The 19,737-nt window shown below is 42.2% G+C and overlaps 2 protein-coding genes across 7 annotated transcripts in view; both read right to left on the bottom strand.

The window, feature by feature from the left end:
- Positions 1-8,648, bottom strand: part of wdr90 (WD repeat domain 90) — a 42,582-nt gene extending 33,934 nt beyond the window's left edge. For 2 of the 5 annotated variants that reach the window (XM_007903481.2, XM_042340961.1), the window contains exons 1-8: positions 8,587-8,648; positions 6,944-7,052; positions 5,490-5,587; positions 4,432-4,608; positions 3,845-3,983; positions 3,196-3,366; positions 2,448-2,571; positions 1,826-1,896 (exon numbers count right to left, since the gene is read on the bottom strand). In XM_007903481.2, coding sequence (XP_007901672.2) covers positions 1,826-1,896; positions 2,448-2,571; positions 3,196-3,366; positions 3,845-3,983; positions 4,432-4,608; positions 5,490-5,587; positions 6,944-6,956 — 793 coding nt within the window. In that variant the 5' untranslated portion in view covers positions 6,957-7,052; positions 8,587-8,648. Of the gene's footprint in view, positions 1-1,825; positions 1,897-2,447; positions 2,572-3,195; positions 3,367-3,844; positions 3,984-4,431; positions 4,609-5,489; positions 5,588-6,943; positions 7,053-7,227; positions 7,560-8,478 lie in introns of those variants that run through there. The other 3 variants (XM_007903482.2, XM_007903484.2, XM_007903483.2) reach the window with 3 other exon arrangements.
- Positions 8,649-10,373: 1,725 nt separating this feature from the next.
- Positions 10,374-19,737, bottom strand: part of cfap70 (cilia and flagella associated protein 70) — a 43,309-nt gene continuing 33,945 nt past the window's right edge. For both annotated transcript variants that reach the window (XM_042341234.1, XM_042341235.1), the window contains 7 exons: positions 17,312-17,457; positions 15,569-15,721; positions 14,757-14,927; positions 13,286-13,375; positions 12,722-12,823; positions 11,897-11,944; positions 10,374-11,108 (listed from right to left, as the gene is read on the bottom strand). In XM_042341234.1, the coding sequence (XP_042197168.1) occupies positions 11,028-11,108; positions 11,897-11,944; positions 12,722-12,823; positions 13,286-13,375; positions 14,757-14,927; positions 15,569-15,721; positions 17,312-17,457 (791 nt within the window). In that variant the 3' untranslated portion in view covers positions 10,374-11,027. The remainder of the gene's footprint in view (positions 11,109-11,896; positions 11,945-12,721; positions 12,824-13,285; positions 13,376-14,756; positions 14,928-15,568; positions 15,722-17,311; positions 17,458-19,737) is intronic.

Raw genomic sequence — 19,737 nt, 5'->3', positions numbered from 1 at the left:
AAAATTCCAGAAGAAAGTACATTACAGGTGTATCTATCACAGGCTCAAATTGTAAATGACACTATTAACTGTTCACGCACAAAGCACACAGTCACCCCTCTTTACAGTATATCCTGTATCCTGACGATTCAACAACGTGATAAAGCACTACATCAAATGCAAGGATCATCATTATTATTTTTTTATTATTATTAATAAATAGTTTTGATGAATTGTGATTGATCTTTTCTAGGAACAAGCAACTGCTAGAAAGCTAATTACCCAATTCAAAACAACTGAAGCATTGGTTCAAATTAAGAAACTATATATTTTTGTAGTAATAGAATCAACAACCAACAAATTACACTTGTATAGCCCCTTCACTAGCTCTCCATCCCTCAGAGATTTGAGTATAAACTCCCCGTTCTCACTTTCAAAGCCCTCCAAGGTCTTGCTTTCCCCTATCTTTCCGATCTCCTAACCTCATATCAGCCTGTTCACTTCTTACCCTCGGCAGACACCGGCCTGCTTCAGGTCCCTCGCACTTCCTGCCCCACTATTGACAGTCGGACATTTAGTGGAAAGCAACACCGCTTAAATCTGATCAAAGCTTCTATTTTGCAGCTCCAAAGAATGTAGCTACATGTTCTTTGCGCCAGCCTGGTTCAATTTTAAGAATAATCCTTGCATTTGATATAGCATCTTATCACATCTTCAGGACATCTTAAAGCGCTTCACAGAACATATTGTAAAATGAATTGACTGTATAGTTTGTGGGTGAAACCCAGCAGCCAATTGCAAACAGCAATGCCCCACAAACTGTCATGGATTGAGACCAATGTGGGCCCACAACCTTCTGACTTTGATGTGAGAGAGTAACTGTTGAGTTGGTTGCAATCTCACATCAGTCAGAAGGATTTGGGCCCACAGCGGACTTTGAACTTGTATTACCCAGGCTGACATTTCAGTGTAGTGCTGGGGCCATGCGGTATTGCTGAAGGTGCCACCCTTTGGATGGGTATTTAACCGAGGTCCTGACTACTTGTTCAGATGGACATTAAAGATCCCATGGCACTAACCAATACAATTTATATTTACATAACGCCTTTCACTCAGGAGGACGTCTCAAAGCATTTCACAGTCAGTGCATGACGGGCAGCCAAACTGGGGGCGGGATTCAAAGGTATTGGAGAGAGGAAAAGTGACCGAAAGTGGCACATTTTGAGACATGCCTTGGAAGCGGTGAGGGAGGAAGTGAGAAGAGAAGTGTCCTGGCCAACAATCCCCCCAAATAAACTTGGTCATTCACTTTATAGCTGTTTAGTAAAGTCGGACATTTCTATGGAGAAATTGTATACCTTCACAACAGTCACTCCACTTTACAGTATATCCTGCCTGTGAAGCACTTTGAGATGTAAAAGGCATTATACTAAATTTAAGGATTATTATTACCTGAAGTTTGACACCATTCCAGGTAGTGCACAGTAGATGTGATGGACTTACTATGGCATTTTAGCTTTCCAGGGAAAAGGGCTACAGGATCGACTTTGGTCAAAGTATTTAATGCTGGATTGTTATCAACCATTCCCAATTTTGTTTTGGAGGCAGAAGACTAAGACCACAAACACTTTCCAATGCCAGGGGTTGAATGGAGTTTCTGAGATAACAATTCATCTTTAAAATTACATTGAAATTACAAAACCAAAACAGAATGTATTCAAAACACAGCTTACATTTTAGGATTTTTAAAAAAAGTTAAAGCTAGGTGCTTTAGCAAAGCGCTCCAAGACGCCGTCCGGCATGAAGGGCGCTATATAAATGCAAGTTGTTGTTGTATATTACTAACCTTTTCCACTTGGGCTGCACTGTCCCTTTTGAATGGAATCAAATGGCATCTTAGCTCCACTTGAAGGAAACCTGGGTACAAACAGATCAATTTGAACCTGCATTCAAAGTGCAATGCAAAGTCTTGCAAAAACAGCTGGAAACAAATTAATTTGAATACAACCGGAGGCAATAGATCTTGTGGAACACTACTGCCATTTGCATCAGAAAATTAAACTATTAATGGAGAGCTACTCAAAGTTAAGTACAATTGCATTTCACAATTTAAGGTGGGCGACTGAAGCTAGATAGGTTGATGCCATCAAGGTGGCTAAATTACAATATAAATACAAAAAATTATAAATAATTAACCTAGGAAACTAAATTAACTCAGTGCTCAGAGGCATTATTCTATGCGAAGGTCGTTATATAAATGCAGGTTGTTGTAAGTTAATTTTTTGTTTCAGAATAGTGTTACGCTGTTTTATAGGCCAGATGTTCATTCCGTACTCTTATCACTCCCACAATTAGAAACAATTAAAATAATTTCTTGATTAAAGAATCTTGTACTAGTAGAGACAGATCCACTCATTATAAAAAGAATGTATAACCAGTGTTATCTATTGTCACGCGATTTTGCTAACCTGATATAATCGTATATATCATGCCAATTTTCGCCTTTAGGCGCAAGGAAAGCCATTTCTCGTGGAATTGGACACACATCTTGAAGAACCAACCCTTCCCGTTTTGCTTTGGAGACAGTCACACCTAGAAAGTGCAGGTAAATAATTTGATAGGTCAAAGCCTGACAAGGTGCAGGTTTGCTGTAGCATTTAACACATATTTTACACCCAGCTGATTAATGAGAGGAGTAAAGAAGTTAAATTTCCTGCCTGTTCAGCTAAGCTATTATGGACCCGAGTGTGTGTTGGGATACTGCTGAAGTTTTCTGTCCTTGTAGCTCAGCTCCAAGGAGACTCCTCCTCCCCGGTGATAGCATGATGATGGGTGACATCTGGACGATCCCCCAAATATCTCACTCCACTGAAGCAGGGCAGAAACTAGAATTCTAGCTTAATTTGCTACAATGTGGTGCCTTTGCGATTTATGTAGATTCACAAATGTCAATTGAGTTAAGCTCCACTTTATCGCCCATACAAAACATGTGGTAGAATTGCTCACAAAGGGAAAAGGATATCAGGACTGTAATATGTTATTAGGTTACCATACAATCACCACTTCACAGAAAACATTTTGAGGCACTCTGAGACTTATTGATGTGATATATCGCTACATCCATTGCAAGGATCATTATTATTTTTTGTGACACAGCAATATTCTATCAACATGTAGTTCACAAACCTAAGAGCCTGTAAAAATGTCATCACTTACTTGGCTCAAATATTATGTCACTGGTAAAGATATTCTTAACAAGCATGTTTGAGCAGAGTTTGATGTTCTTAAGGTGGCTGTATCGCCGATTAAGGTAAACTGAGAGGATGTACTGAAGATCCATCATTAGGCATATCCATGGCACACCAACAGGAGCAGGGCCCACCAAGTCTAAGACGTGAAAAGAGAAAATAATATACTAACAGGACAACCAGAAAGAGGAGAGTGGTCAACAATGCCTAAAGCAACATAGATTGTGAAGGACGAGGAGACAGAGGGAGCCTGGTCACAGGTGGACAAAATGTCATTCGTAACTTTGACGAAGACTGTCTCTGTACTGCGGGCAGCATGGAAACCCGATTGGGAGGGTTCATACAGGAAGTGGCAGAAGAGGAAGGAGCGAAGCTGTGAAGCAACATCTTGTTCCAGTACCTTGGAAAGAAAAGTGAGGTTGGAGATGGGACATAGAGAAGTATTTTTTGAGGGTGGGGGTAATGACGGCTGTTTCTAAGGGGATGGAAACAATGCCAGTGGACAGAGGGAGGTTGACGATGTCTGTTAATAGAGGGGCAAGGAGTGGAGCTGGGAGGTAAGGAGGGGTAGGGATGGAACTTGAACAAAGGTTCACTGGAAACTTTCTGTAGCATACCTTCCTTTGCAGTTTTTGCAGTGCTATTATATACAAATCCCTTGGCTGCACCACAAATAAAGGGGAACTGGAGCCATGTGGCTGTGGACTTGAATTCTTTGAAGAGGTTGGAGAATGAAATGCGAATGACTTGGCTATCCTGGGGACAAAAGATGCACTTTTTAACAATTTACGCAAATTCTTCAATCAAAGCTTTTCACAGGAACAGAACATTTTCATCATTGCCTCTCCAAATACAATCTTATTCCCAAAACATCTAACAAAGCATTAGTACTAAAGCTACAAATGAGTTACTGTAGTGCATTGCAGCAATTCTGTAGTTTAGTTAATAAGTCGTTGATCCCAGTAAAGAATGCAGTATAAATGGTTTCCACTGCTAAGACTCTTCAGAAGCTATCCCGCATCATTCTGTGCATATAACAAACAAAATATTGGTGCAAATGCGAATAAAATGTCAACGCCTGGATGGCCACAATTGGTTACTGTGTTTTGACCACAAAATACGCAATCAATCCACTTTACAATATATTCCGTAAAGCTAAGGCGCTCTATCAAATACAAGGCTTATTATTATTAACATAACATACCTCAGTGACTGCATCAAAGTGAACTACAAAGTACTTGGAGGCAACTGGTTTGAAGAGGAGGTAAAGGTAACGGCCAGTCAGTCCAAGCGATTGAGTGGTAGTTTTCGGTAGCTGAATATAGTTACCAGCAGGGATAGCTCCTCGGATACGGTAAACTGTGGCCTTCAAGGTTCTGTCCTTCAAAATCCATGGATAAATACAATAATAGACATTATAATTAACCGTTAAGCACCACAGAAGGTCATTCGTCCACTGCGTCTGTAAACCTCACACAAGTCGCATCAGTTGAGACCATACATTTAATATGGCTTATGCAAAGTATGAGTTATGTGAAACTTGCATAAGTCATATATCATAAGTCGTTTCACCCACAAAACACATAGTCAATTCACAATACAGTATATTCTGTGAAGCGCTTTGAGATGTCGAGAAGACGTGATAAGGTGCTATATCAAATGCAAGGATTATTATCATCATATAATTTTATAAAGTTATGTATAAGTAAATTTTATACGATTTACACAAAAGAAATACACAAGTACTGTCTGGTAACATTAAGGCAACTTTTCAGTACCATGGTTAACCTATACATATTAAAGCTATGGTGGTGGCCCATTCTTTTCATATACAGTACTGTATACAAAATGTTGTGGTATTTTGCCCGGATTAACTTGGATTGTTATCCCAATTAACCGTCATATTTAACAGGTAAGAAAACAAATGAATTGGGGCAGGGCATTTTGTCCGATTTAGCACCACCAGACTGACATTGCCATGGAGCAATAAGATATGAACTTCAGCTATGATTTACCTCCCACTCAAATTCTCTAATCTCAGTTATGCCATTAGCTGGAAATTACAGAGAGGCCAAGTACATTACCTCAAGGCAAAATCAATTAGAGAGCTAGTCTCACTAGGATGTTTTGGTAGTTACATCACATTGTAGAGGTCAGGTAGTTTATTCACCACAGGAACAGCCAAGAACAATGCATAGAACCTGAAACAGTTGAAGGAGGGGGAAAACAAAATAGTAAAAATAGATATGGTTTAGACAGTACCATAAAACTCATTACATCCCCTTCTTTTGTTGATTTCTTCCATTCTTCCACCTTGAAGTGCTTGAAGATATTCACATACGGACGCTGCCACAGAGACTCTGAAAATTCAAATTTAAAAGATGGTAAAACTCACCAACAAAAACTAGAATTCCCATTAGACAATACATATAATAATTTAACTGGAAATAATTTAAATATTTGACACAAGTAAAAATAATCCCAAATATTTACAGTAAACATACTTTGCAATGACATCTAATTTAAAATTGCCTTTAAAAGGTTTCCTGCATCTATCAATCCAGTTATCCAGAAATTCACAGAAGACATAAATTGGTAAGAGGAAACCAGGAAAGGACAGAACTGTGAAGGAGGAACAGTGAAGAAATAGTGAAGGACAGAATGGTCGGCAGTGTCAAAGGCTGCAGAAACAAAGGAGAAAAAGGAGTTAAATGGGGCTCTGGTCGCAGTTGGAGAGAATATCATTGGTGACTTTGAAAAGCTGTCATCTCAAGCCTCAAAATTTCCTTCCTATAGCAGGGTCACCAAAACTGGGCACAATAATCTCCCTGCGGCATATTTAATGATTTAAACGGGTTTAGCATTACCACTTTTAATTTTTCTATTCTCTTATTTATCAAACATGGGATTCCATGAACAATTTTATTTACAACTTTGTCATATTGCACTCCTACATTTAAACATTTGTGTACATTTACTCTTTGGTCTCTCAGCTCCCTCTATTCCTTTTAAAGTTTTACTATTTCATGTGTTTTATTCTTTCGTGCATTAAAATTGTGGGACACTGCTGTGCGCAATTGGCTGCCGCGTTTTGCCCACAGAATACATACTCAATCCACTTTACAGTGTGTTCTGTGAAGCGCTTTGGGACGTCCTCCTGACGTGAAAAGCGCTATATCAAATGCAAGGATTATTATTATTATTATTACCATATATCCTGTGAAGCGCTCAGAGATGTCGCAACGATGTGATAAGGCGCTATATCAAATGCAACAATTATTATTAATATTATTGACTAGGGCAGTCTCAGTTCAGTGTCAGTGGAGAGGATGAGGTCGATGATTTCAGGTAGCAGTTAAGTGAGGAGAGAACGTTGGATAGCCAAGAACAGTGTGGGGGTGGGGTGAAGGGAGCAGATGATGGATTGGAATGTAGATGTTAGTCGGTTCAGTTTTGCATCACGAGCAGGGAAAGCTACCGGCTGGGTTTCTGCAAACATGTACAGTGGTGTCACTGGTGATGTTAGGAACCCAGAAGCCCTGACTGGCGGTGCTTGTTTAGGATCCTCACTTATACCACAGGTAACTATTTTGTTGATCTCAACAACCGCATTGTAACAATGTTCTCCTGTTCATACATTTGTACTTGATTGACTGTTGTATAACAGCATTGTAAACTCTAAACTGCTCATATTTTCCTTCCAATTTCTGCCTTACCTTTGCAAGTCATAGCACTGTCAGGTCCTCACAGCCAGACTTTTCTCTTGTTGAGTTTGAATTGTCAGGAGCACCAGTATATTTTTCGCAATTCGTACAGCTCTCAAACCTTTCAATACATGAATAGAAGGTATATGAATATTTGCGATATGAATATATGACACATACTCGTTTGGGTAACAAAAACTAAAACAACACTTTGTTCAACTCCAGCCTTATATTAATCTTATAGGTTAATCAAATATAAAAAGCCACTTAGCACATATTAGCAGATGATCTCATACCTTCTTACAAAACAAATTCTACTCTCACATTCAAGCACCTCCCTGCCCACTTGTTCCACTGACTATCAGTCCCGTAATCCTTTCTCTCTCTACAATGTGCTTTGTCCACTCCAACTGTATCTCTTTTTTGACCTCTTGTTCACCTCACTGTTCATATATATTTTACAACCATCATTTTTTTTTAATCCTACCCCCTTCCAACCAATATCTTACTCCCAATTCCCTTTTCGCAACTATCCCATCCTTGATCACCACTCTATTACCACCCTGAAGTCTCCCTTTCCCTAGTCATCTCTTAGCACTCGCAGCAGAATATTGAAATGTATTTTTCCAGTCTTTACTCTTTATCCCTGTGTGAGTGGGGGGGGGGAGGTAAGAGGGGTTTCCTTGGAGCAGAACAGGTCCACATGTTTGGAAACAGAATATCAGAACCGGGTCAATTCTCTGTGGCGGTCTGCAGTCTGGTTCCTGAGCCAGGCGGGTCCACAGTACCCCAGGGCACTGCTAACGACAGCCCAGTCTGACTCATCGGCAGGATCTTGAAAGGCAGACCAGTCACTGGGAGCAGAGATGCTTCCAACTCAGCTCCTGATATCTCCGCAAGCCAAAGCCCTAAAGGGCACAGTGGTCCTAGCTGGAGAACCAGCGGGAAAGCTTGTCAGACAGTGTTCTCTCCAAAACGTGATAAGGCGCTGTATCAAGTATTATGCTGTTAGCTGGTTAGATTCCAGCACTTTCCCTAACCCACACACTGGGGTGCCCAAGCCTGGGCTCTGGCCAACCTGCGCCCGATACTCCCCGGAATTAGAAAAGTAGGATGTGTCCCTCCAGGGAGAGAGTGAGCGTCCCATTCCAATACGTGGGGATTTCTCGGTGTGGGTGTAATACTCAGTTGTATTCCCGGACGGGGGGGGGGGGAAATATCGGACAAGTTCCCTTACGCCGCACGCACGCACACACACGCCTGTTTAACCAGCAGTAAGCAGGAACCCGGTCGTGAGTCGATTGGCGGATCGTGTTTCCGGGGTGTGGGGGGGGTGGGGGGTGGGGGGTAATAATCCTTTTTTTTAAAAAAAAATGCGGTCACTCAATCCCGCGGGGGTTCGCGGTGCCGCTGCCGCGCTTCGCCCCCGCAAAGTATGCAGTCACTGCACTTTCGCGGCGTGTCCCCGGGGAGGGCTCGGGGTCGGTCTCGAAGACGTGATGAGGCCGCGGTGTCAAATGCAAAAGGATTATTACTATTATTACTACCATTATTACTATCCGGTTTGGAGTCTCTTGAGAGCGCAGCGATGGGTTCACACCCGCCCGGACACCGAGATGGCCAAGTCCCCCTGACTCTCACCCCGTCACCCTCACCTCCCTGTTTATCGCACCGTCTGTACCCCCAGAGGCCGACCGACCCCCACCCCCTCCGCTCCTCTCAGTCTCTCTCTCTCTTTCTCTCTCTGTCGGTCGCGCTGTGACGTACAAATTTCCCGCCTCAAAATGGCGCCGAGGCGCTCGGTGACGCCATCGCGCCGGCCTTCCCGATTGAAAGCACTACGCATGCGCCCCCCCCCCGCGCGCGCGCGCGCAGCCGCAGTGCAGTCAGAGTAGGTGCTGATACGTGTGTGTGTCTCTCTCTTTGTCTGTCTCTGTCTGGGTGTCTCTCTCTGGGTGTCTGTCTGGGTGTCTGTCTGGGTGTGTGTCTCTGGGTGTGTGTCTGTCTGGGTGTCTGTCTGTCTGGGTGTGTCTCTGGGTGTGTGTCTCTGGTTGTGTGTCTCTGTCTGGGTGTGTCTCTGGGTGTGTGTCTGTCTGGGTGTGTGTGTCTCTGTCTGGCTGTGTGTCTCTGTCTGGGTGTCTCTCTGGGTGTGTGTCTCTGTCTGGGTGTCTCTCTGGGTGTGTGTCTCTGTCTGGGTGTCTCTCTGGGTGTGTGTCTCTGTCTGGGTGTCTCTCTGGGTGTGTGTCTCTGTCTGGGTGTCTCTCTGGTTGTGTGTCTCTGTCTGGGTGTCTCTCTGGGTGTGTGTCTCTGTCTGGGTGTCTCTCTGGTTGTGTGTCTCTGTCTGGGTGTGTGTGTCTCTCTCTCGTTAATATAAATGTGATATTGGTTTTGTCCTCCAGACTCCTAAACCCTAACTCCAGTCACTCAGGGATTGGGATTGGGAATCCGTGACAAGACCGAGGTTGTTCCACTCTAAGACCAAACTCAGACCAATGATGTACCTCATGGAGATGAAGCTGGTAGCTCATTGTGATGAATCTTGTACCTTGCTGAGACCAGGATGAGATTTGGACCTCACTCACGTTGTATTTTACTCAGACCCATCTGGTACCTCTTGAGAACAACTTTGCACCTCACTGAGACTCTAGCTCAATGAGATGAGATTTGCTTCTCACAGAGACCGGGCTGGAGTTCACAGGGACCAGGGTTGTACCCCGAATTCAGTGTCTGGTCACAGATTGCGGTCGACATTTAGTGTTGCGTCAAGGATTACCGTGGCAATTTAAATGTGATGAGACTGGAACCCGCGCCCGTTCCCTGCTCCGTTCATGCCCCACAATCACCCAATCAGGCGCCAAAGTGAAGAGCCCAGTCACAGATTTTGGCTCAAACAAAGTAAAAGTTTATTGACAAGAGATTAAGGACATGAACAAAAAAACAAAATACTGTAGAAGCTGGAAATTTTAAATAAAAAAGTCACTGGGAACACACAGCGGGTCAGGCAGCATCTATGGTGCGAGGAAAATGAGCCTGACCTGAAACGTTAACTGATTTTCCTCTCTCCATAGATGCTGCCTGACCTGCTGCATGTTCCCAGCAACTTTATTTTTATTAAGACATTAAGACATTTTACAACTAAGAACATAAGCATTTGCTAGGCAAAAGAAGACCAAGGTCCATTTAGTTCACTTTCCACCAACCTGGCAGCCGCATGTACGTGTCCTGTCCCAAACTATATATTGTATCCTGAGATTCTTTCCTAACAAATCTATCTAATTTGTTCTTGAAAGAATCAACAATTTCTGCTTCCACCGTCTCCCTAGAGAGCCTCTCCCATATGTCCCACTGCTCACTGAAGTAGTGTTCCTGTAGATCTGTTTCCCCCCTTTCAATCGCAGGCCGTGTCCTCTGATTCTACTGTTCAGTACAAGATAAAACAGCTTATCATGGTCTACATTATCTAGTCCCCTTAGAAACTTAAAGACCATAATCATATCACCCCTTAACCTGCTCCAGCATGAAAATGCCCAGTTTACCTAATAGCTCCTCATAGTCCAGTCCCTCCATCCCCTCAATCATTTTGGTTGCCCTCCTCTGTACTCCTCTCAATCGCTGCAATATCCTTTTCGTACTGCAGAGACCAGAATTGCACACAGAATTCCAAATGCGGTCGCAACACTGATTTATAAAGTGGCAGGATTACCCCAATAATTCAGCTCAATATTGCCCCCTTAATACAACCTAGCCTCTGGTTTACTTTACTCACTGCTACCAAGCACTATGCAATTTATTGTCAATCAGGACCCGGCAGAAGTTGGTGTCCACCATGACATCGAGCTTCATAAACATTGTAAGCAAGAAAGTTTTCAAAAAAACATTTTTTATTCTGCTTTTATATCATGAAACAATAATATAATTAGGTATTGGATAATGTTACTTAACATTTGGATTATACCTTGAACAACTGTTAATATTGGAGAGAAAGCCATTTAAGTTGATATAATAAAAATAATTAGAAATAAAATGAAACCTGAAGACTCTCCAACAATGCTGATAGAACACAGCCCAAGGCTGAGAAGGGTCGCTCGCAGAGGTTTCAGAATTCAGGGTTTCCAAAGCCAGTCATTTGTTGGAAGTGGTGAATCTCATCAAGCAGCTGCTGATTTTGAAGGTTTAACTGTTTGAAACAAAATACTTTGGCATCAGCATGAATACCTTTACTTTTATTTCAATAACTGGATATAGCACCTTATCACGTGGTTGAGATGTCTCAAAGCGCTTCAAAGAATATACTGTAAAGTGTGGTGACTGTGCATTCTGTGGGTGAAACGAGGTCGGGGAGGAAGAGGCAGCCCGGTAACAGGTCTCTTCAAATACTAATCATAAATTGTCTTCTACAATGGGACAGCCGGAGTAAACTCAAGTTCATCAAATTCAACACTGCTGTGCGCAATTGGCTGCCGCGTTTCCCCCACAAAATATAGTCAAATTCACTTTACAGTATATTCTGTGAAGCTCTTTGAGACATCTCAAAGACCTGATGAGGCGCTATATCAAAAATGCAAGAAATATTATTATCAACCCTTCCTTTCAGAGTGGCACTCAGCTGCTTCTCCCTAACTACATGGGAAAAATTGTTCTATTATAAGATCAACAACTTGCATTTATCCAGCACCCTTCTCTTGCAGGAGCGTCAAGGAGCGTTGAACGGGGATAAAGGAACGGTAAGCATAGGTACAGACACAGGAAAGTTTTCAGGTTCGATCTGAGTTGCTAGGGCACGAAGTAATTTGTAGGCGTTTGTGGAACGGGGAGCTAGTGGAGATCACATAGATTAAGAATGTGCTCATCTACTAAGGTTGGTAAATTTACCAATTTTTCCTTGAATACACGGTAGGATTACTAGAAGAACATTGGCAACCTGGCAAAGTTATCTCCTTTTGTAAGTTTAATATTTATACAAACCTTTATTGCATATTTGTAAGATTGCTCTGCTTCCAGTTTTCTTCCGGTCTGAAATAATGAAAAATAAAATAAATTTGACTGATCACCTTCACAAGAAATAAAGCTAAGTGACACCTTGTGAAGAGGGGACTTGCCCAAGATAAAACCTCGATATATGGCCTGACAAACACAATCCTGGCCAACATCAAATAAGGTCAGCTTTCGGGGGTTTCTTTCCAGGCGAGCAGCCAGTTGGTGTCAGAGAAACAGAACCATGATTCTGCACTTGGAGGCGCCTACTACCATGTCCCATCACTTGGCCCAGTGTTCAAGATGGCGGCTGCAGCACAGAAGGTCCCCAGGTGAATCCACCAGCAGCACAATATCACCTGCAAACAGAAGCGGCGCAATCCTGTGGATGTGACTGTTGGTGAGAGCTAGAGGGAGAGAAGATGTGAGGATGAGAGGGTGTTTGATTGGGATGGGGGGGGAAGGGGGCTTTTTCCAGGGCAGAAGGAGATAATGGAGGGTTTTGCAGGGAGGAAAGAGAGATGAGTAATTGGTCTGAGATGATGGAGGAGATGATGGCATTGTCAGTGATCAAGGCCATGGGTGATGACAAGATCAAGACGGTGGCTACGATTTGAGTGGGAGCTTATATGGGTGAGGTCGAGGGAGGAGAGAAAATTGAAAATTATACTATGCATTACAGATTAAAAAGATATCTCACATTGCCGAGAGCTTCTGCGTCCACAAGATTTAAATAAAATGTAAAAATATATTTTTATGACTACTTTTGAAAATGTGAAATAATTTCCATTTATATCAAGAACACCTGGTTCTTACCTTTAAGCACACCAATGTGAGGTAGCCCCAGACTTCTGAATTGCTGTTACACAGAATATTTGCTTCAGCAAGAGCATCTTCAGCATCTCTCAGTTCAGAAAGCTTGAGGATTGTGCAGAACAAACACATATTTTAGGCAAAGTATAACATAATCTGTTAAAAAGCAAAGCATCCCAATTGTACTTGTGATCCTTTCAAATGCATCCACTTGTGAGGTTGTTAATTTATTCACTTAGGACAGTGCTTATAATTGGGCTTTTAAAAAGTGTTTACTTTTTTTTGAAAAGCCTTTTAATCTTTAGGGCTCTGTACAGTGTACATCATGTCAGGTTACTCCATCAGAGCAACAATCTATTGGTTTGGCAGGTTTCAAACTGTCAGCATTCTATATATGATATATATTTGGGGCAATTTTTACCCTTCAGCTTCTCCTGCAAACTGGAGCTTGCACAACAACAACTCGCATTTATATAGCGCCCCTCACATAAGGTAGCATCCCAGAATTCCTGACAGTGGCGGAACACAACACCGAGCAGGGGAGTGGGGAGTTCACCATAGGCTTACCCGATAGGAAGCTATCCCAAATCCTAGCCATGACAAACAGGACGGTGTTCTCTTGCAGGCCAAGAGGTAGGCGGATTTGGCTTTTTTAAACTGAAAACATACCACAAGCAAGCACTGAAAGGTTTATATTTTACAGTAAATACTTTAAAAAATAGAAACAGGAAAAAGGAGACTATCAGGGTTCATCCCCAATATTGGAGGGATGAGTGATGATGAATAATGAGCTCAACTGGGACTTCTGCCTTCAACATAAAAGGATTGTTGAGGTACATAATATGAAGAAAATAGACAGAACTTTTAAGATGTGCAAGAAGGCACAAATCGAGAACTGTGAAGACCAACTTTAGCAACAACATCAGGAACTAGTTCTTTATACAGAGGGCAAACAACAGCTGGAGCAGGTTAACAGGCAAGGATACTGGGCTAATTTAAGAAATAAACTGATGCTGTAATTGTAAGATGGGCCTTAATTTATCTTCTCTTATGGTCAATAACTCAATTGACAGGTGGACTAACTTCCTTGAAAACTCCCAAATTCTTCACTGGTTTCTCTCCCCAGGAACATAGAAGCCAAAACAACACATTGCATTGTATAGTGCCTTTCAAGTCGGGAGGACATCCCAAGGCGCTGGAAATCAGGGATTTGGACCCCGGAGTGATGCAGGGTAGAGGACAGGGATGGGGCATTTTGGGGGAAAGCCAAAACGCACGTGCCGAGACTGGAGGCAGAGCAATCAGCGGGGCCTAGTCAGTCTGCAGGTATGGAGACAACGGGGGCTAGTGGAGGCAGGGCAGAGTGGGAGGATACTCATCATGTTATTTACCAGGTTGCCCAACCTGGAAAATAACTCTCAGAGGGTTATAAAAAGAAGAGGACAGGAAGGGAAGGGGATAATAAAATAAAACTATACTAAACCTGTTCCAGGATTTGTGTTCATGGAGTTTAATAATATAATAATAATAATAATAATCCTTGCATTTGATATAGCGCTTTTCACGTCAGGAGGACGTCCCAAAGCGCTTCACAGAACACACTGTAAAGTGAATTGACTATATATTTGTGGGCGAACGCGGCAGCCAATTGCGCACAGCAATGTCCCACAAACAGTCATGGATTGAAAATGACCAATTTATTATTGTTTTTGTTTTTGGAGGGATTATTATTAGGCTCTGTGTGGAGTAAGGAAACTTGCCTAAGGTTTCGCCCTCTGCCTGGAATTGAACTCAGGTCTCTCACTTGCAAAGCTTGCAAAGCGAGTTTTTAAGGATCATAAGTGGAATTTATTTTTAAATTTCAAGTTTTGCTTGAGGCTGATTATTTTATTCATGATGCTCCCTGCATCTATGCCTCAACATATTTTAAAAGAAAATTCTGGAAACAGTTTCAGCTTTCCAATGAGATTATTTTCTTGTATTCATTTCCATCCTTCCTTATTATTTTATGAAATGAGTCATCACTAATTGTCCTTACCGAATCAGTCCTGTTTTCTTCAAGGTAAATGGCCCCGAGTCTCAGGCAGGTGGTGTGCATGTCTATTGCATCTTTAGCATAAGATAAAGTACGCTCATAAAATTCCTTGGCCTTGGTGTAATTGTGGCTCAAATAATGTACATGTCCCATTAGAGCCCATATGTCTGGATTCTAGAATAAAATAAGTTTATGGAATTCATTGTATCGAATACGATAAAACAGATGATAAGCTATAAGGTTATATACTGAGAATTACTATGTGGTCTCACATCAATGTCACAATTTACTCAGCCATCCACTACTCACACATAATGTGTTTTATACAAAGGGAAATGTCTTTGTTGATGGTCTTAATCTCTCAGAGGCTGTCATAAGAGAAATTGCTTCAGGTAAAACAAAACAAATGAAAACAGATGAATTGATCCACAAATCATAAAGTGTAGTACAGTGCTCAATACAGGATCTAAACTCTGCACCCCCATCACCCCAGTCCTTGCCAGACTCCACTGGCTCCCTATGTGGAGCAGATCAATTTTAAGTTTCTCAGACACGTACAAATTAACACACCATCGACAGTCATGTTTCCACTTTCTACACCCTGAGACACTTCCCTGGATTTATTTTTATTAAAAGGGAATTCAATGATTTGTAGGTACAAGTCTTTTTCCATGCAGCAGAAGGAACCAGAGAAGCAGAAAAAGTTTATCCACCTATTAGAGTTCCCATTATAAGTGCAAATGAGAGTTACACTCCTCTAGACTAGTTATTGCGATGTATTTTTACCTAGGTTACTAGGTTACCTCCTCACTTACCTGGTGATTGAATCGGGCTGCTTCCTGCAGGCAATGTTCAGCTTTTTCAAATTCCTGCCGCAGCACGTAGAACTGAGCCAGAAGCAGGTTATATTGATAGCTCGGTCCGCCGTCAGCGTCCAGCAACTCATGTGACATGGCTCTCGGTACAAACTAATAGTGAGAGAAAAAAAAGTGCATCAATGTTTTAAGAAGAGGTGAGGTGTATAAAATATGCACAGACTAGTTGGGCCAAATGGCTCCTTTCTTTGCTGTATCACTGTAAGAATTTGATTCTTTTTTGGTCAGCCAGGTATCTGACACATGCAGAAACCAAGCTGAGATTTCCATGCATCCAACCTGCACATGGAAATCCCAGAGATAGATTGTAAGAATGGAATGTGCACTCTCTCCTTGGAGGGATGCATCCTGCTTACCTAATTCCGGAAAGTATTGTTGGCAAGAGCTAAGGCTTGGGGACCCCAGAGTGTGCGTTGGGGTAACTACTGGAGTCTAACCAGCTAAAACCTCATAGCTTGCTATTGATTTTGCTGTCTGGCAAGCTTTCTCGCTCCAGTAATCCCCCCCAAAAAAACTGATCATTCACTTCAACCTGGCTCAGTTGTTAGCATTCTTGCCTGATTCAGGCATTTTTGTGTTCAAGCTCCATGTCGGGATATGGAACTGAGTCTACCTAAGCAGGCTACACTTTCCATCATACTCCAAACACTTGCTGGAACTTAACCAGCTAAAACTGCTCAGCTTGCCATTGAGAGCGGTGTCTGGTTAGCTTATTGCTGCTTAGGTTGATACTCCATTGTTGTGTTAGAGAGGGGTGGGTGCATTGTCAGAGAGCACAGTGCTTTGGATGAAACGTTGAACTCAGCTCCTATGTGTGGCTATTCAGGTATACGTTAAAGATTCTATGGCACTACTCGAAACAAGAAGGAAGTTTCTCCTGGTGTCCTGTCAAACAATTCCCCCAAATAAAATTGGTTGTTTGCAGGATGTTGCTCAGTGCATTGGGTTGCCACATTTGCTTACAAATACATTGTACAATGTACAGTAAAATGAATCCTGTTTCAAATGTCTTCTCAACACAATGGGCCAAATGTCCTTCATATGTAATGGAAATTTCTATGGTTCGATGCTCCTAGGTGCGTTATCAGTGCTCCAGGATACTGCTGATAATAAAGCCTAGCTCATCAATACGATTTAGAGGGGGAAACCAAGTCACTGGGGACAGGGAATGCTCCCACTCAGCTCCTGTTAATCCTGCAAGCCAAAGCCCCAGCAGATATCTGGACAAGCAGCAATAAGCTAACCAGACACTGCTCTCAAAGGCAAGCTGGGCAGTTTTAGCTGGTTAGAGTCTGAGAATGTAAATTTTTACATCCAGGATGAGATTACACACAGAGAGTGTGCAGAAGAACACACCCAATTTAACTAATTCTGGAGAATATTAGGTATTGGTTGGAAAGAGGGACCACCCATAGTTTGCTTTGGGGTACTGCTGGAGAGCACTGTCTTACAAGCTTTCTCGCTGTTTGTTCAGTTAGGACCGACCTACCCATTATGGCTTTCACTAGTAACATTAACGGAGCCAACTGGGAAGAATCTTTGCTTCCAATAACTTGTCTACCCCTCCAAGTCCTGCTGATGAGCCAAACTGGCTGGATTATTGCGAAGCGTTTTGACATATTTAGGCATGAGTTATAAAAATGCAAATTCCTTTACCATTCCTCAACAAAGATTATAACTAACCTCCAGGGCATTACTGTTGAGTAAGAACTCAGATGTTTTCAAGAAGATGCTAGTTGTGGGTCCTGGTGTAGGCTCTCTTTCTGATGGTTTTCCTGGGCTCCCTGTTGACCCTACAGTTGTGATCTCTTCAAGGATCTTTGGTATTTCTGAAAAGGCAGAATGAACTCAATGGTCTTTAAATATCCATCCAGCCCTACAGTGCATTCTAATTCAAACCCCAAACAACATAAATTTGGACATCAATAATGCACGTTTCTCAAGTGCTGGCTCTAACTGCCCCACCATATTCAGGGACCAGATTAATTGTTTTACTGCCTGTATTCCTGAATATTGGGCTTGCTCACATCTTCTATTCATTTTTATTCTTCCCTTTTTTTTCCTCCCCAATATATAATAATCCTTGCACTTGACATAGCGCCTTATCACGTTGACATCTCAAAGCTCTTTACAGAATATACTGTAGAGTGTATATTTTGTGGGCGAAATGTGGCAGACAATTGCGCACAGCAGTGTCCCACAAATATTCGTGGATTGAAAATGACCAATTTATTATTGGTTTTTTTAAGGGATTATTATTAGGCGTGTCGAGTAAGGAAACTTGCCCAAGGTTTTGCCCTGCCTGGAATTGAACCCAGGTGTCTCGCTTGCAAGGCGAGTGCTCTAACCACTGAGCTACAGGACTCCATAGTGAGTGAGTAGTAGAACAGGCTCCCTAAGGAGACAGTGGAAGCAGACAATGTTATTGTTTCAAGAACAAATTAGATAGATTTCTGCGAGAAAATAATATCTCAGAATACAGCATACAGTTTGGGACATGACATGTCAAGCGACTGCCCGGATGGTGGAAGGCGAACTAGATGGACCTTGGTCTTCTTTCGCCAGCAAATTCTTACATTGTTATGTTTGCACTGTGGAGCCACAGTGTACCAAAGTGCTGTAAACATCCAGCTTCCTGTGCAAACTGGCTAACTTCCTGCGCAAACGCACAGAAGGCCTCCCGGGATTAACAACACTGACTGGAAATGCTTGGGAGACCCATTTTGTCTTAACATGACAGAAGGGCTGATGATGGCCATACTGTAACATGGCTCGTTATAACCAGGTCCAATTATATATGTCCTTTAAGAGGATTTCCCAAGGACTATAACCCCCAGTGTTCTGTCATACTGTTTTGAGGCATTTTGTTCTTGCATAAAAGCAGGTGAAATTGACCAGATATTGCTGAAATATTTTCATCCTCTCCTGTAGGAGAGCGCATCAAATCTGCTCACTTTATTTGTAAATATAACTAAAATGAGCAATTTAAGAACTATTCTATTTCAGCATCACCTATCTCACATTTCTGTCCATATATATTTTATCCAGGTTTCCCTGTATTGAAAATCCAAGTCCTGCCACTCTCTATACACATATAGACTACCAGTGTGTTATGTTGTTGTTATTCAGAACATCACTAGATTGGTTTGGATCAAGCCCCTTGGCCCATCTTATCTCATCCTTCCAGAACACCCACTCTATGCCTTTCCGGGTCAGGACATCAATTCCCACGATTGAATGCAGCTGATAAGTGCGGGAATACAGGAGGATAGGGGAGCAGCGTTACTACTTAGGAGGTGATTAACATGACTAGTGCAAAGAAATCTAAGTGGTGTTGATAGGAAACTGAATGGGACTCGGGGGCATGTTTGACTTAGGCGATTATACGATTTATAAAGATAGGACTTATGCAAGTTTTACTGTATTTGTTTTTTGCTGACCATTGGTCAAGTGCTGCAGGTGCCAGGATTTCAGTGAGCTGCATTGTATAGCAACAGGAAGAATGAAGAGGATTTCAAAAAATAATAACAATTGGCCTCGGTTAAATGTCCGATCCGTACGATGTTTCCTCCAACCAGGACACCCCCAGCACTGTATTGGTGTCCCAACTTAGAGTATATGAGTTCCAAGTCCCAATGTTGTGCTTGAACCCGGAACTTTTTGACTGAGAGGTAAGAGTGCTACCAATTGAACCAGGCTAACACACATTCTCCCTGTGATGGGGCAACCAGAACTACACTGTATTTCGAATGTTGTCTAACCAATGATTTACAAAAATGGAACATCACCTCCTCTATTCCTCTGGACATAAAACTCAGGCCTCTATCAACATCCTTTCTGGCCTGCTCCACCTGAATTGCTACTTTCAGAGTCCTGTGAATCTGAACCCCTAGATCCCTTTGCTCCTCTCCCCTCTCAGGTTCCCACCGTTCAGGGGAATGGACAGCTTCTTTATTCTCCCAACCCAAGTGAATCACTTCACATTTCCCTATATTAAACTTCACCTGCCACCCATTTGCCTATCCTGAAGCTTATCTATATCATTTTCTGGTATTCTAGGAGGGGATCAAATGGACTGAAGGGTTTCTTCATCAAACCAATCTTGTGAA

Source organism: Callorhinchus milii, unplaced genomic scaffold (assembly GCF_018977255.1).
Source record: "Callorhinchus milii isolate IMCB2004 unplaced genomic scaffold, IMCB_Cmil_1.0 Scaffold16, whole genome shotgun sequence".
NCBI classification, from domain to species: domain Eukaryota; kingdom Metazoa; phylum Chordata; class Chondrichthyes; order Chimaeriformes; family Callorhinchidae; genus Callorhinchus; species Callorhinchus milii.
Note: the sequence above shows the minus strand (reverse complement) of the source record. Positions and strands in the feature narration are given on the sequence as shown.